General features: G+C 43.7%; 1 protein-coding gene across 1 annotated transcript; it reads left to right on the forward strand.

Moving 5' to 3' along the window:
• Nucleotides 1-253: 253 nt before the first annotated feature.
• Nucleotides 254-5,642, forward strand: LOC119454329 (pseudouridine-5'-phosphatase). The gene is made up of 2 exons (XM_037716288.2): nt 254-510; nt 5,350-5,642. Exons 1-2 carry the CDS (start codon nt 438-440, stop codon nt 5,640-5,642), a joined length of 366 nt encoding a protein of 121 aa, XP_037572216.2. The 5' UTR covers nt 254-437.
• Nucleotides 5,643-13,545: the final 7,903 nt, after the last annotated feature.

Consider the following 13,545-nt stretch of genomic DNA (forward strand, 5'->3'; position numbering starts at 1 on the left):
CAAAGTAATCTGTTTGCAGACACCAAAGTAACGGTGAACAGACACGTAGGTCGTACGTTCAGGCTAGACATAGACAAGCTTCGCTTGTAAAACACGCATAGCATGTTTTTGAGCCGATTTAGTAGCATTAACATCTTCGCTGTAAAATAACCACCGTGGGTTGAGATAACTGCCCGCGATCATAGGAGCTAATTTATTCCGAAACCAGCTCAAGTCATACCGAGACGTAGACAAAGCCGGATGCCGGTGTTTTTGATACAGTGGATAGTGTAGTTTTTGAGTTCGATAACCTGTACCACAGGGTGAGAAGGGTCCCTTGGCGAACATATGCGACCTCGCGCCTTTCGCCCTGGTATTCGATAGGGTCAACTTGACAAAACATTCTTATTTGGGTAGCGTTGAGCTTAGCGCCAAGTAGTCAGAGAAATACTGAAGATATGGCAACCGATTCAAAGGCCGCGTTCAAGCCGGTTACACACGTGCTTTTTGACATAGATGGTCTGCTTCTGGGTAAGCTTTCGTGGCATATCTTGCTTGCTTCGTTGCAAAACATATGAAACGTTACAAGGTGACTCCAGGAACGGCTGCGCCGAAATGCACCGGGTGTGAACGCTTGTAGTTCACACAGCCTTGTCACTTGTGCGCCGTCGAGTCGCCGTCGTACTCGACTGGTCAAACGATGTTTTGCATTTGCGAGCCCTGACAGCGCTCTGTTTGTTATTTCACGCTCCTTAACTATTACAACAGGTTGCATACGCGCAACCGTCGCCAGCGATCAATCAGCGTTGATGGCTGTCGGTCTCTGCTCATCGTAGGTATCGCGTGGCTACAGATTTTTGTCACTTGTGGATTTATCACAGCGAGCAGTTCGCGCAGATATCCGCACTAAGGATTTCGCTCCGGTGCGTTGGAGGACGGGAAAGAAGTGAAATAAGGCTCTAAATAGTGATTAAATTCGGCAGACTCGGAGGAATTATAGAGTACAGCAGATGGGCGCGCAGCCGCTGTATCATTGTAGCAGTTGAGTTTCCAACTATGTATTTTGCGTAATCCTGACAAACAGTTGCAAGTGCTGTTACTGTAATGCTGTCATTCTGGGGTGCAGCAGATCTACCAAGATAAAAGAGTGCTGGTGAAGCCTTAGCTGCAAAAGACATGCATTAGAATTTGTAGCGCTTTTACTCACGATTAACACAGTGCTATATATGTTGTTACACGCTTTCTGTAGTGGATGGGACCATGTCAGCTGAGAAAGCCGCTGAAGGAAGACAATTGCGTCCATTACAGGTTTAATGTAACCAAATATTATAATGATTAGGAGAGCGATACCACCATCCTCTTCTAATTCGCAACATATTCCCACCCCTAACGCAAATGGCAAGATGGTTCACAGTATCACTCGCTGCAGTACTCGCATGCATGCCTTATCACGTTGTCCAGGTTCAGTGTCATGGACTACTTGTGGCGTCCCACTTTCTGTTCCATCTGTTTGATGGCAGGAATTTAGAGCTACCTCTCGCCATTCTGACGAAGCCAGTGCCCTTCGAGGCTTGCCCATCTCCCGCAGCATTTGAGGTCTACTGCGTCTAATGCCTCGCACTCAAGTTTCCAGTCACATCACGTCCAACCGCACATCAGCATCTATAAAGGCAAAATTTTCTACATCTAATTTCCTTCAATGAAGGTCATAGATCGTACCTCATCTGTCAATGCTCAAGGTGAGCTCTTGATGTAGATTAAGATTTCGTTCCCCAACGGTACTTCGAGCATCTGGGCAGATTCTTTGTAAAAAGTCTTTCTCAATGGCGGTGTTAAAATAAAGCATTGTTTCGCTGTCTACACTGGGGTAGAACTGTGAACCCAGTCAAATAATGAACTAGCTTTGAGTTGCTGTGCTCTCTTATTAAGGGGTGCTTTTGCGTTTTGTGTTATTCTGTTGTTAAAGCCCTCACCTGTTTTCATATAGGTTAGTCACTTTGTCTTAATTCTTCCTGGAATCCTGAAAGCCATGCTTTCCAGGTGGTGACTGCGATGCATTCTTCAATTCCCACTGTCTGTGTTGGTATTTACAAAGAGGCGTCACTTTATTTTCTCATTGTAGGTTTTCTACTCAGACCATACGGAAATGAGTCTTTTGACAGCAGATGTCTTCATCTGATTCCGCTTCTTGCATCTGACACATTTCGCTGACTGAGTTGTATTGTCTTCAAGTGCTAGAAAATATTTGTGTGTCAGAGAGTGGGCAACGTGAATCCGGCTGGTTGGGTCAAGTGCTGCTCGCATGTTTGCTGCCTTGCTTTTAGGAACTCTGTTCGGTGCCGTTAGCAATGCAAAATAATTGTGCTGTTAGTCGTATTCACATGTATGCACCACTTTTGCATTTTCTTGCAACACTGCAGCAGGAAACGTTGCGCAACTCGCTGGAATTCATGTGGAAGTCAGCCTCCCCTGGCCGATGGCTGAGTGCCTTACCAGAATAAAATTCAAACTTCAAATGACGCTGCACCACATTGCAGCTACATTGGGTGACATATGAAGCTTTTTCCTACAAGACTTGTGGCCAGAAAAAAAAAGTCTTAAAGCACTCTGGGGCTGGTACTGAGTCTATCGTTGCCGCAAGGGCCACAGTAGCTCCATCACCTCCACAATGATCCAAATGGCTTTGAGGCAGGTGAGCTTGCGTCTCTCCATCTGGCTCACCACTGGTTGCTCCATGTCAGGTGCCAATTTTTTTAAGGGTGCCGTGTTCGGCATCGTCAGCTGTCTGCGCACAGCAAGCAGATCTCCGGGGTATCATGGTACCAGATGTAGCGGATGGGACTACAGCTGCCGAGAAAGACGGTCAAGGAAGACCATATAGGCCAGCACAGGTCTACTCGAACCAAATAGTCCGATGATATGCAGAGCGATGCTGTTGTTTTCTTATAGTTTGCAACACACTTTTCGGGGCATTAACATTTAACACATGCTGTTTGGTGGTGTACTTCTATTATGTAGAATATATTCTTGTTAGCTGCTTTAGCTCTGTGGATTGATTGGGTGGGAAAGGCACGACAGGTGGACTCCTTTTCACAAGTTACATTCAGGCATCATAACTTGTGCTTTTTCAACTGTTGCAAGTATGTGCTTTTGAGCGAAGTTAAAAGCAGGCCGTTGTGCGCACTATGCCTGTGTGAATTATGGAAGCACCCGAAGAGCTCAGAGGACCTAGAGTGGTTTGTCACTGTGGCGTCATGAATGACGAGGTATTTTTTCACATTTCAGCCGTTGTAGTGCAATAGCAGTTCTTGCAACCCCCAAGTTCACTCTTCGGATATTTTAGAATACAATGTAGTCCATTTTTATCAATAAAGATTTAACCAGGCCCAAAATCTATGACACCACGGCAAGCTAGTACAGGAACTTCGAGGCGGTGTTCACTCATTCTTCGTTTTTGTGCCTTTCCTGGCTTACCAAGTGTCTTCTGAAGGTAATATTGGCTGTTTTGGTACCAAGAGGAAGCTTTAGCTCGGGGGCTCCTATAACAATACATGGGAAAAGATAAATAATTTTTCTCGGCAACCCTTGCACCCAATTTGAAGAGGTTTGTTGCATCTAAAGGAAAACGTTAAAGTGACCGCTGGTAGTGATTTCTTCATTTAGGCCATAAATTTTTAATTAAAGTTTGTTGACTATCGCAAATTTTCAGGAAAAGAAACCATCAGGTTTACAACTCTCGCTCAGCAATGACTAGCAACATCACAATTCTGTCAATTCCATCTAATGGTACATCTAAAGTGGACAAAATTAATGTATTATACATGGCTCTGAAATATACCACTAAAATGGCAGTAGAACTTTTGCAAAACCCTTGTAAACTGTAACACATTCACGTAATATATAAATTGATATGTCAGATTTGTCTGCTTTGGATAGCTCACAGAACTGCGATAACTGTTCTTGCTGTCGAGCTACGAATTTGTAAAGTTCGTTCTATTTTTTTCTAACCTACCAATTTTTGAAAATTCCGTAAAAAGTTCTGGCCCTAATAAAAATTTTCCTTCCTACAGTCACTAGAATTTAGCTTTCTCCCGCAAGTGCAACAAATTTCATTAAAAATCGGCCCAGTGGTTATCTCTAAAAAGCATTTCTGCATTTTACGTGTAATTGAATACGCTGCATCAGAGTTGGGCCCAAGCTTCCTCTTAAGGATGGGCAATTTACGAACACAGCACACATCGTTTTTTTTTTTTTTCTCCTGTAAGGTCAATCTTTAAGGTTGTTACCATCTGTGGGCAGACCTAGCCCATGAATGAATATTAAGCTACAGCTCCACTACGCCACCTTTTGGATATAATTGGTAGATCAACTTATGACTGCGTGTCACTGCATAAGAGAACAGAGCAGACCGTGCTATGAAAACCTGCATGAACCATTCTACCAGCCTACTCGCCCACCTCATTCCAGGCCCTCAGAAATGACGGCAGGCGTCGCCATCTTATCAGAAACTTGCTGTCACTTGCATACACAAAACTAGCTAAAAGACGTGAAGATAAGGGAAGAAGTGAACAAAAGGAGCACTGGACATCTCTAAGGGCTCTCCGCAGGAAAAATAAGCAGCACACGCATAACACTATTTATTGCAAAAGAGACCAGTAAAAACAGGTTGATCTAGCAAATGACCGTAAAGGGATGCTAAAGCAAAAATTAATTTGAGCTGCATTTGTAAATTTCCCTTCTGCAATGCCAAAAAAAGTCGCTTGTTTCGTGAGAAAAGGCTTAGATAAGGCATAGAAGGCATGAAAACGAAATACCGAAGTTCCCATGAGCTCACTCTGACGTCATGCACTTTGAGGGTTCTTGCTATGGACTAGTTCAATATTTAGCAGCAGAAATGAGCTACGCTATGTTTTTCAAGAACCAAGAACTGAACTCGAACGAGTTTCAAGAACGTTTACTGAGCCGCAAGGGCCCAAGTGTACAAAAAAAAAATCCCTTGAAATCTGTGTTGTCACACTGACGTGCTGATGCTGAGATTTCCATGCAAATTTCAAAAGACAGAACTTTGACCTTCATTCAGTTGTCTTAATAGTGGACGTATTACTGTGAAATTAATGAAAACGATGTTTTGGAAGAATACTTCATCACTAAACTGGTTTAGTGCTTCTCTTTAGCCCCCTTTAAATGTCACTAGGACATTCGCGTACAGCCTGCCAGGCTGTTCTGGATTTCCTGACGTGGCCAGGATGTTCTAATGACCTATACCTTTGCGATTCCCTCTTGTTTGTTTAGCGGGATTTCTGTGGGCTGAAATTTTATATTAGTACTCTTGCAGTTGGATTGATTTCCTGTTGTTCCTCTTTTTTTCAGACACAGAGTCGTTGTACACGGAGGCCACGCAACGGGTGACGCAGCGTTACGGCAAGGACTACACTTGGGAAATCAAGGCAGCCGTGATGGGCACTGCTGGGTCCGAGTCAACGCGCATCATCATCGACAAGCTGCAGCTGCCGCTCACCGTGGAGCAACTCGAGGCCGAGCTGCACCAGATGCATGCAGAGCTCTTCCCCACTGCACAACTAATGCCTGGTGAGGGGAAGCACTCAATCAGTCAATCGGTATTCATTCCACTGTTTTGCACAGGTGAAAAGGGGGAATGGTGAGACAATGAATAATGCCGCTTGTCAAAGCGCCGTCCATCCCCGCCGTTGTAGCTCAACTGGCTATGGTGTTGAGCTGCTAAGCTCAATGGCCGTGGCGGCCACATTTCAATGAAGCCGAAACGCACAAACACTCGTGTGCGTAGATTTGGGTGCACATTAACGAACCCCAGGTGGTAAAAATTGATTCGGATTCCCACACTAAGACATGCTTCATAATCAGGTTGCAATTTAGGCATGTGAATTCCCAGACATTAATTATATAACTTTAAAATCATCCAAGACTTATGGGCAAGGAAAATTGTGCAGTGTGTTCAACTATGCATCGACATTATGACAATGACGCCACTCGGTACTAAGTACTGACCAGACGACACCACTCGGTCATGTTTGAAAAAGAGGGGAAAATGTGCTCTTCGCTGCCGCAGCATGCTCCGATCTGTCCCTGTTGCGACGCTGCGACATGTGATCTGCAGTAGTTGAGGGAAGTGCCCCCTCCCCCTTCTGTTCAGGACTTGTGCCTGGCACCATTGGTGTTTTCTTGCTGTACGTAGTGGCCTTCCCCCGTTGATACTTTCAACAATGGCACAGTCGAACCTTTCTCTATCTAAAATGGCCAGTGCTGCTGATAGTGGTTATTGGTGTGGCAAGGGGTTCGTCACTGCCGCTTTTGACGTGGCTGTCATGTGAGTGCGTGCTGCTGCTTTGAAAACCGTCTCGGTAGATCGCCTGCAGACTGCAGTGCTCAGTGCAGAAGCTTGAGTGACTAGTTTTCTTCTTTCTTCCTAGTGTCTACTTTTCTTTTTCTTTCTTTTTTGGCATTCTGCAAAGTATGGGCCCACTAAACGAAGGTTCTAGGCTTGAAATGGCAAATATAGCTTGGTGCCTATAAACAGATAGATAGATAAATAAAGGGGAAGGAAATTGCTACGGACTGCATTAACTGTCCAGCGCAGTGGCCTGACACCTGAACAGCGGTCAGCAGTAGAGGAGGAATGGTGGTAAAAGAGTAGGGGTAAAGGTTAGTTCAGAGCATACGGTAAAACCTAAATATTGACAACAGAGCGACAAAGCAAAAAGAAAAAAAGACAGTTTGTGGAGTGACTTCCTCGAGAAAGTTTGTCACCGTCTCCACACACTGGCACTGTTAGGTCGCATGGAGCAGCTGGGTGGCGAGGCCCGACTGCTCGCAGAAGTCGCAGTGCTTTTGCAAAGCTATCCCAGACCATGTGCACAGTGTATAGAAATAAGAGTTGTGTGCACCGCTGAAACCTGTTTTGTTTCGACTGCGCGACCTGATGCCTATTTCCCTACGTTCAGAAGCCCCTCATGAAGCTCGTTTCTATTACTTCTGTGCTAAGTTGCTAACAATATGCAGAAACCCTTCTGTGCACTTTGCAGTGCTGTCAAACAGGGTAGCTTTTTATATACATGCGCGACAGAAAGGCTTTGCATGTAGCCAGCTGAAGCACTAGCCTCATGCTTCTCAAAACAGACGTCGTTTTATGTAAAGGACGCTGTGTTTAAAAAAAAATTTCCGTGCTGTTAGGCAAACTGCATGAACATGTATGGGGATTACGGTGGCGAACAAATGTTCCTTGGTCATCGGCCATGTTTCGCTGGGAGAGTGCCGGCTCCTGCAATCGCCGAAGCTAAGCAGCATTGATCTGAGCGAGTGCATGAGAGGGAGACCATTTCTAGGAACGCCGATTGATGATAGCTCTGCCTGCCGCGAAATAGTTCAAATGTTCACCTTGTGCGATACAGTTACGGCAATGGCGGCGAGGGATGTCCCCTTCCCCCACACTGCCCTATCAATTCCTCGATCATCAAGAATACATCAGTAGCTAAAGGAAGATGAGCAGACGCTATCCACACAAAGGTCGAGGCGAGGTAAGCGGACGACGCAGCCGGGAAGCACCCCTACTTTCTGTCAATGGCCTGCTTTCCTTGTCGCTTACGCAGGATGTTGCCTTCTCCCTCTTTTGAAAGACGTTGTGTTTCTTATTGTCCCACGACCCGGCCGAATGGTTTTTGGCACTCGTCATTGGTCGAAGCATGCAGACAAAGCCCGTGCAATGCTTGTGATCAGTATTTGCAGTGCTCGGGCACCAGAACACAGATGTGATTACTAGCTGAGATTTTTCGGTCTGTACGGCCCACGGACGAGGCGCAGACAGCAGCACTGCTAGCACTCATCGCGCAAGCGTAATGATCTCGATGGCCATCGCAAGCACTCGTGCATAGCCTTGCGCACAGCCCTCAGATGTTTTCCAAGTTTCGCCAGCAGGCGTTTTCGTTGCTTTCGCGAAGGACAGTTTCTCTACCTCTCCGTGACAGAAGCGTCCAATGCCAAGTCCTCACAGTGGCCTTTAGAATAAGGTCACAGGCTCTACACAAGCAGGAACTGCATAAACAGATTATTTGCTGAAAGTACTTTTTCTAAAAGTCATCAGTCTACATAGCATAAGTTGTGCACGTGTTGTCTGCCTTTTTTGCGCTGTCCATGCTCTTTCTTTACTTTTTTTTTCCCCTGCTGAATTTGGAGACGTTCAAGCGCATGTGTGCTGTTTTTCCGCCATTGCAAATGCTATGACAGAAAAGTTTCGCAAAAAGAAATGGTGGAAAGCTCTGCTCTATCAGCTAGAATTAAGGCATCGCAACAGGCAGACTGCCATCACTGCAGTAATTTTCGAGCGTACGATGGTTACTCGAAAAAGAAAGTGGGCAATGTGGGGGAGCGAGCATTATGTGAGTGCCATAATTTCACGGGTAAACACGATATAGCTGTGTACGAGACGACCACCTACTGGAAATTATGTGTTTAAAAACTTCACTGGTCGTCGAAACACGTGACATTCCATTTGTTTTGTGCGGCTTCGGATGCTACAGATCACGCAGCCATCCGCACTTTTCGAGCTTTTATTTCCCCAACGGCAGAGTCGGGAAAATAAAGGCTCACGCATTGTTCGCTGCTAATCCTATCATTCAACGGGCGTCGCATAGAATAGGGCAAACACAGTAGTCTGTCAAACAATGGCACCTCACCGCGTGGGAAAGCAAGTTTCCAGGTATCGTCAGTATATTGAACTCAGATGCAGTGAACTAGAAGTGTAACTAAGAGGAAGCGAGGGCAAGTTCTGTGTGCACTTCAAAAACGCATTCACAGTCACCTGTGAACAAAAATGAGCACCTATGAAATTTTTGGCATCTTACTTTATCAGCAATTCTTCTGGGCACAATGGCACTATAGCCTAGCCTGCTGGCTAGCTGGCATGCACTCATGATGTACCATGCATGGCGCTTTCTTTCTTTCATTTTTTCTTCTTTTTTTTTTCCTGAGCTATCGTAGGACAGGGTTGAAGGCATGGTTGCAGACACATGTGCTTGAAGGAATGTGGGGTAGGTGCGGCGACTAGACTGAGCTAAACACTGAAATCTGGAGAAAGAATCCATCTAAGTGTTGCTCGCTTTGTAATGTTTAGTGGCGCCGCATTTAACAAATGTTGGAACTGACATGAAATAGCTTGATAGCTTTTTGCACAGATGGCGCCACCAACAAAAATCGCCTGTGAGATTTATTATTTATTGGGAATGTTTTGTTTCAAGCACTGCTTAGTAAAAACTCGGGAGTGCTACTAAATTCCGAGACACTGTATGGCTCTACTACTAATGTGCAACACTCGTTGCGAATTAGCAGGTACATGAAAAAGAATGTCAATTTGCACTGACCTGGCCAGCAGAAAAATTTGCTAAATTCACTGCTCCCCTGTAGATTCCCCAATAAACATTAGACAATTTTCTCTTCATAGAATTTCAGAGTTGCAGCTTGAATAGTTTTGTCCGTTCTTCGGTAATGCGTGACCAAGTATAGTCATAAATTGCCAATTTGAAGTAAAATAGTAACTCATGAACTATTCATAAGAACACAAAAACGCGTCGCATAGAGTACACTGTAGCCTAGAAGACCACTAAATATTGTTGTTCTGCGTTGGAAATGAAAAATATATATATATTGATTCATAAGCATCTATTGTTTTGCCAAATTTCATTGCAGCCTATATAAATTTCTAATTGGTTTACACGCAATATCTATTCATAGAAACCTTGTATAATGTTTCCTTTAAAGGCTCAGCATACTTCATTTTGTTACGTTGAACAGTTTTGCCGGAAATGCAGTACGACGGAGGCTAGTACAGCAGAAACGCAGTTTTTTTGCTCCTGCTGTTTTCATTACCATTTGGTAACGCTTCATGCTAGGCGATGCTGCTAGGTGTCATTGGAAAGCACAAAAAGTAAGCTTTCTAGTGCAATACGATTCACATCTGTGCATTGCACGCAGAAAGCACAGTGCGTCCGTGAACAATGTCTACAATGCGGAGCGCCTGCCACCGTAGTGCCACCTTAATAATTAAGTAGCAGCACTGTGAGATGGGCTCAAGATGAGCTGTGAAATGATACACTTGAAGGTGACCTGGCGTGCTTTGTGCCCACTTCACGTTTTTCGATGGAACGCAGCGCTGACCCGAAATACCGTATTTACACGACTGTAAGTCGACTCGAATGTAGGTCGACCCCTCCAAAATTGCATGTCTCAAAAAAAAAAAATGGGGGGGGGGGAGAAAAACCACGCGAGTGCATTTCACACAAGGGGAATTTATTGATGGGGTTGCTAATACCACTCATCGTCACTAGAGTTGACCTCACTGGTACTGCTGCCGTCATAGCGTCATAGCTAGTCCCACAGCACGTCGTCATCAAAAGTGAGTCCACACTTCGCGAACGACCGCACCACGACATCGCGCGGTACAGCCCCCCACGCAGAGAGGACCCACCCACACACAGTAGCCAGAGAGACCAAATTTTCTTGCGCTGAAGCCGCCACTGCCGCACCACACGTTCACTGACTCCAGACTTGCGTCCCGCTGCGCAGTTAGTTGTTAGTTTCCTCAACATGGAGGATAGCAGCCCGTTTGAACGCTGCTGAGAACGAGCGCCGAAAGTTCTTGGCACTCATGACAGGCGCGACGATTCAGCACAACAGCAGAAGTGACAGATGCGCGCGGCCGTCGAAAACAATTGTATCTCAAAGAAAAGCTCTTCCGCCAACTACCAATACCCCCCTTACGGCGGGTCTTCCGCCAGCTACCAATACCCCCCAAACGGCGGCTCTTCAGCCATCTACCAATACCCCCTAAACGGCGGCTCTTCCATGATCGATGCTCCCACAGGAGCCGTGCGCTCGTGGTGCGCGCAATCAAAATGTATGCAATACAGTAAATTATTACGCTACGCTTCTACCGTAACCATAAAAACGTAGGTGCAAAGTTGTAACCACGCCGTAGCACCCCTGATTTCTCGTTTCTCTTGCCGTTACTAGCGGTACACGGTTCGGTTTCGATTCTAAGTCGACCCCCCAACATTGGATTGCCAAATTTGAAAAAATGGGCCGACCTACAATCGTGTAAATATGGTAAATTTGGACGTTCGGGAAAAGTTCGCGACCATCCCTAATGGACCTCTTGCTAATAGAGTTTGAAAATTTTATCTGTCTCTGACAAAAATCTGGGATTTTCAGTATTAGAAGAACCAAAAATATTCTGAAGTACAATTATGCGCCGCAAGCTTCAGTGGATGTTGAGCATTTCTTTGTATTCTTTTTTTTTCATACAAACTATAATACTCGGTGATAAAAGCCACAACATTAAACCTAGAAGTCTTGAGATGGCGCTCGTTTGTCGCTGCTTTCACAATTTTTCTCGTGGTCTTTAGTCATACTAAATTTCAGATAAATCTTGTAACCTACACAACTTGCGTCATTCCGTTTTATCGAGGAAATAAATTTAATACAGGTTTAGTGGGCTGTGATCAAACACATTATACACCACCGGAACGTCAAGTGGTGCAGACAGTAAAGCAATAGCACAAAGTTCCATAATAATTTATATACAACAGCTGCCGTACCATTTACTCACCGTATATAAAAACGAGCAGCATCTATACAAATATACACACATACTCTGTACACAGAAAACAATTGCATTGCAAAACAGGAGAAATATGCACTGTCATCGTTGTGTTTTTCTAAAGATAATGTACAGTGTTAAGCACAAGAGGCAAATTATATGACAATGTCTGCCTACAATACTTAGTATGGGGTTTTTTATGGGAACCATTGGCTGCCGGTGCAAGTGTTGTGTTAATGGTACGTGTTAGTGTCTCAAATTTGCCAACATTGTAATAAATAAGTTGCCTTCCCTGACCCCTCATTTGTATTTTCTTGCTAGTATGTGATTATATAGTTGTGTGATTGGGATTGAGCCAAGTATTAGAAAAGCTTTTTGCAATATGAGCATCGTAAGGAATACAGAGAATATGGTGAATAAGCATGCTTCGGAATTACGTGTAATTGTCTCATGTTAATAAAAGTGGTAGTGCCCCAAACTAAGGTGCAGTAACTAATAATCGAGTAAAACATAACATTATGTAGTCTTTTTAATGTGTTGAGGCAGGATGTATTGCAAGCTTGATAAATATACCCATACTTTTGACACCTTGTCAGTGGCCACTTGAAGATGGTTATTCCTAGCTAAATGTTCTTCAAAATAAAAACATGCCAAGATTTTTTGCGGCAGGAACAACTTTTACAGCAAAGGAGTCTTTTTTTATGTCATATTTGTACCAGACATTAGCTTCTTATGTGGTCTAAAGAGGTCGGACTTGCTTTTCTCAAAGTTTATTAGTAATGAATTAGATTAGGACCATTTTTGCAGTAGCTTTAGAGCATTCATAGCACTTTTTATTAGTTAGAGCATGTCAGGTGCACTAAAAAATCAAGTTAGTGTCATCAGCATAAATTAGGAAAGTTGGAGAGCAATAAATAATGAAAGCGTTGATAATGTATCGAAGAAACAGCAATGGTTCCAAAATACTTCCTTGGAGGACACCAGCAGCAGTGTGTTTTAGGTCAGATAAATAATTATTCATTACCATTTGTTGCTAGCGAGAAAGAAGCTATGACCTAATTATTGAGAAAGAAATGCCACGGAATCCTCAAGAGTCAAGTTTAGGAAGTAATGTACTGTGGTTCATGTGGTCGAATGCCTTCAAAAAATTTATAAAAATTCCGAATGTAAGTTATTTCCATTCAGTGGCATTAAGTACTAGTTTCTAATTATCATTTCAATAAATTAAAATTGTAATTTGTCCTCAAATGCATAGTGGAAGTTCCTATTAATTGAGCTGGTACAGGCCCAAAATACAGTATTTGGTGCCTATGTATGCCTGAAATGACAGCTTTAGTGCCTAAACTTCTGGTCTCTACTGATGTCACTTATGATCTAGAACAATGAAACATTGAAAATTGAAGTGGGCTGCAGGGCAGTTAAAGTGGAAACATTTTTCATATATTTCAGAATATTTATTTTCGTTAAAAACATCAGTAAACTTTGCTTTTCATAAATTACATAACATGTCACAACCTAACATGTGTTTTTAAAATTTATATCTTTGAGGAGTACATGTTCTAGCTGTCCATCAATGTTGCCTGTTACTTAACGAAGGTTATAATAACAAATCCAATTTAAAAAATCCTTACTGAATCCTTCATAAAAGGGTCATTTCTTCTCATGGTAAGGAAAGAGTAAGGCTGCCTACATTGCTTCATTTCACTTACCATTGACTGCATCGGTGCCTTTCTCTCCTCCCCTTAAAGCCATATGGTTCCTTGCATGCATATGAATGATCCTTATGTCAAGGATTATGCCTAAAAGTCCCTGCATTTGCTAGTATTCAAACCTTTTTCTGCCTCTTCTTTCATTGGTGGAGGGAATTGCTCTAGTTGTACTGATCACTACCAAGTGTTGGGCGATATAAAAGAAATGTGCAACTAAGCAGTACCTTGCAA

The sequence above is a fragment of the Dermacentor silvarum genome, chromosome 5 (assembly GCF_013339745.2).
Source record: "Dermacentor silvarum isolate Dsil-2018 chromosome 5, BIME_Dsil_1.4, whole genome shotgun sequence".
Classification (NCBI taxonomy): Eukaryota; Metazoa; Arthropoda; class Arachnida; order Ixodida; family Ixodidae; genus Dermacentor; species Dermacentor silvarum.

Bases quoted from the DNA above. Each gene is read 5' to 3' on its own strand.
- LOC119454329 (XM_037716288.2), top strand. From the start codon at position 438: ATGGCAACCGATTCAAAGGCCGCGTTCAAGCCGGTTACACACGTGCTT. The intron at 511-5,349 runs GTAAGCTTTCGT...TCTTTTTTTCAG, and splicing joins CATAGATGGTCTGCTTCTGG to ACACAGAGTCGTTGTACACG.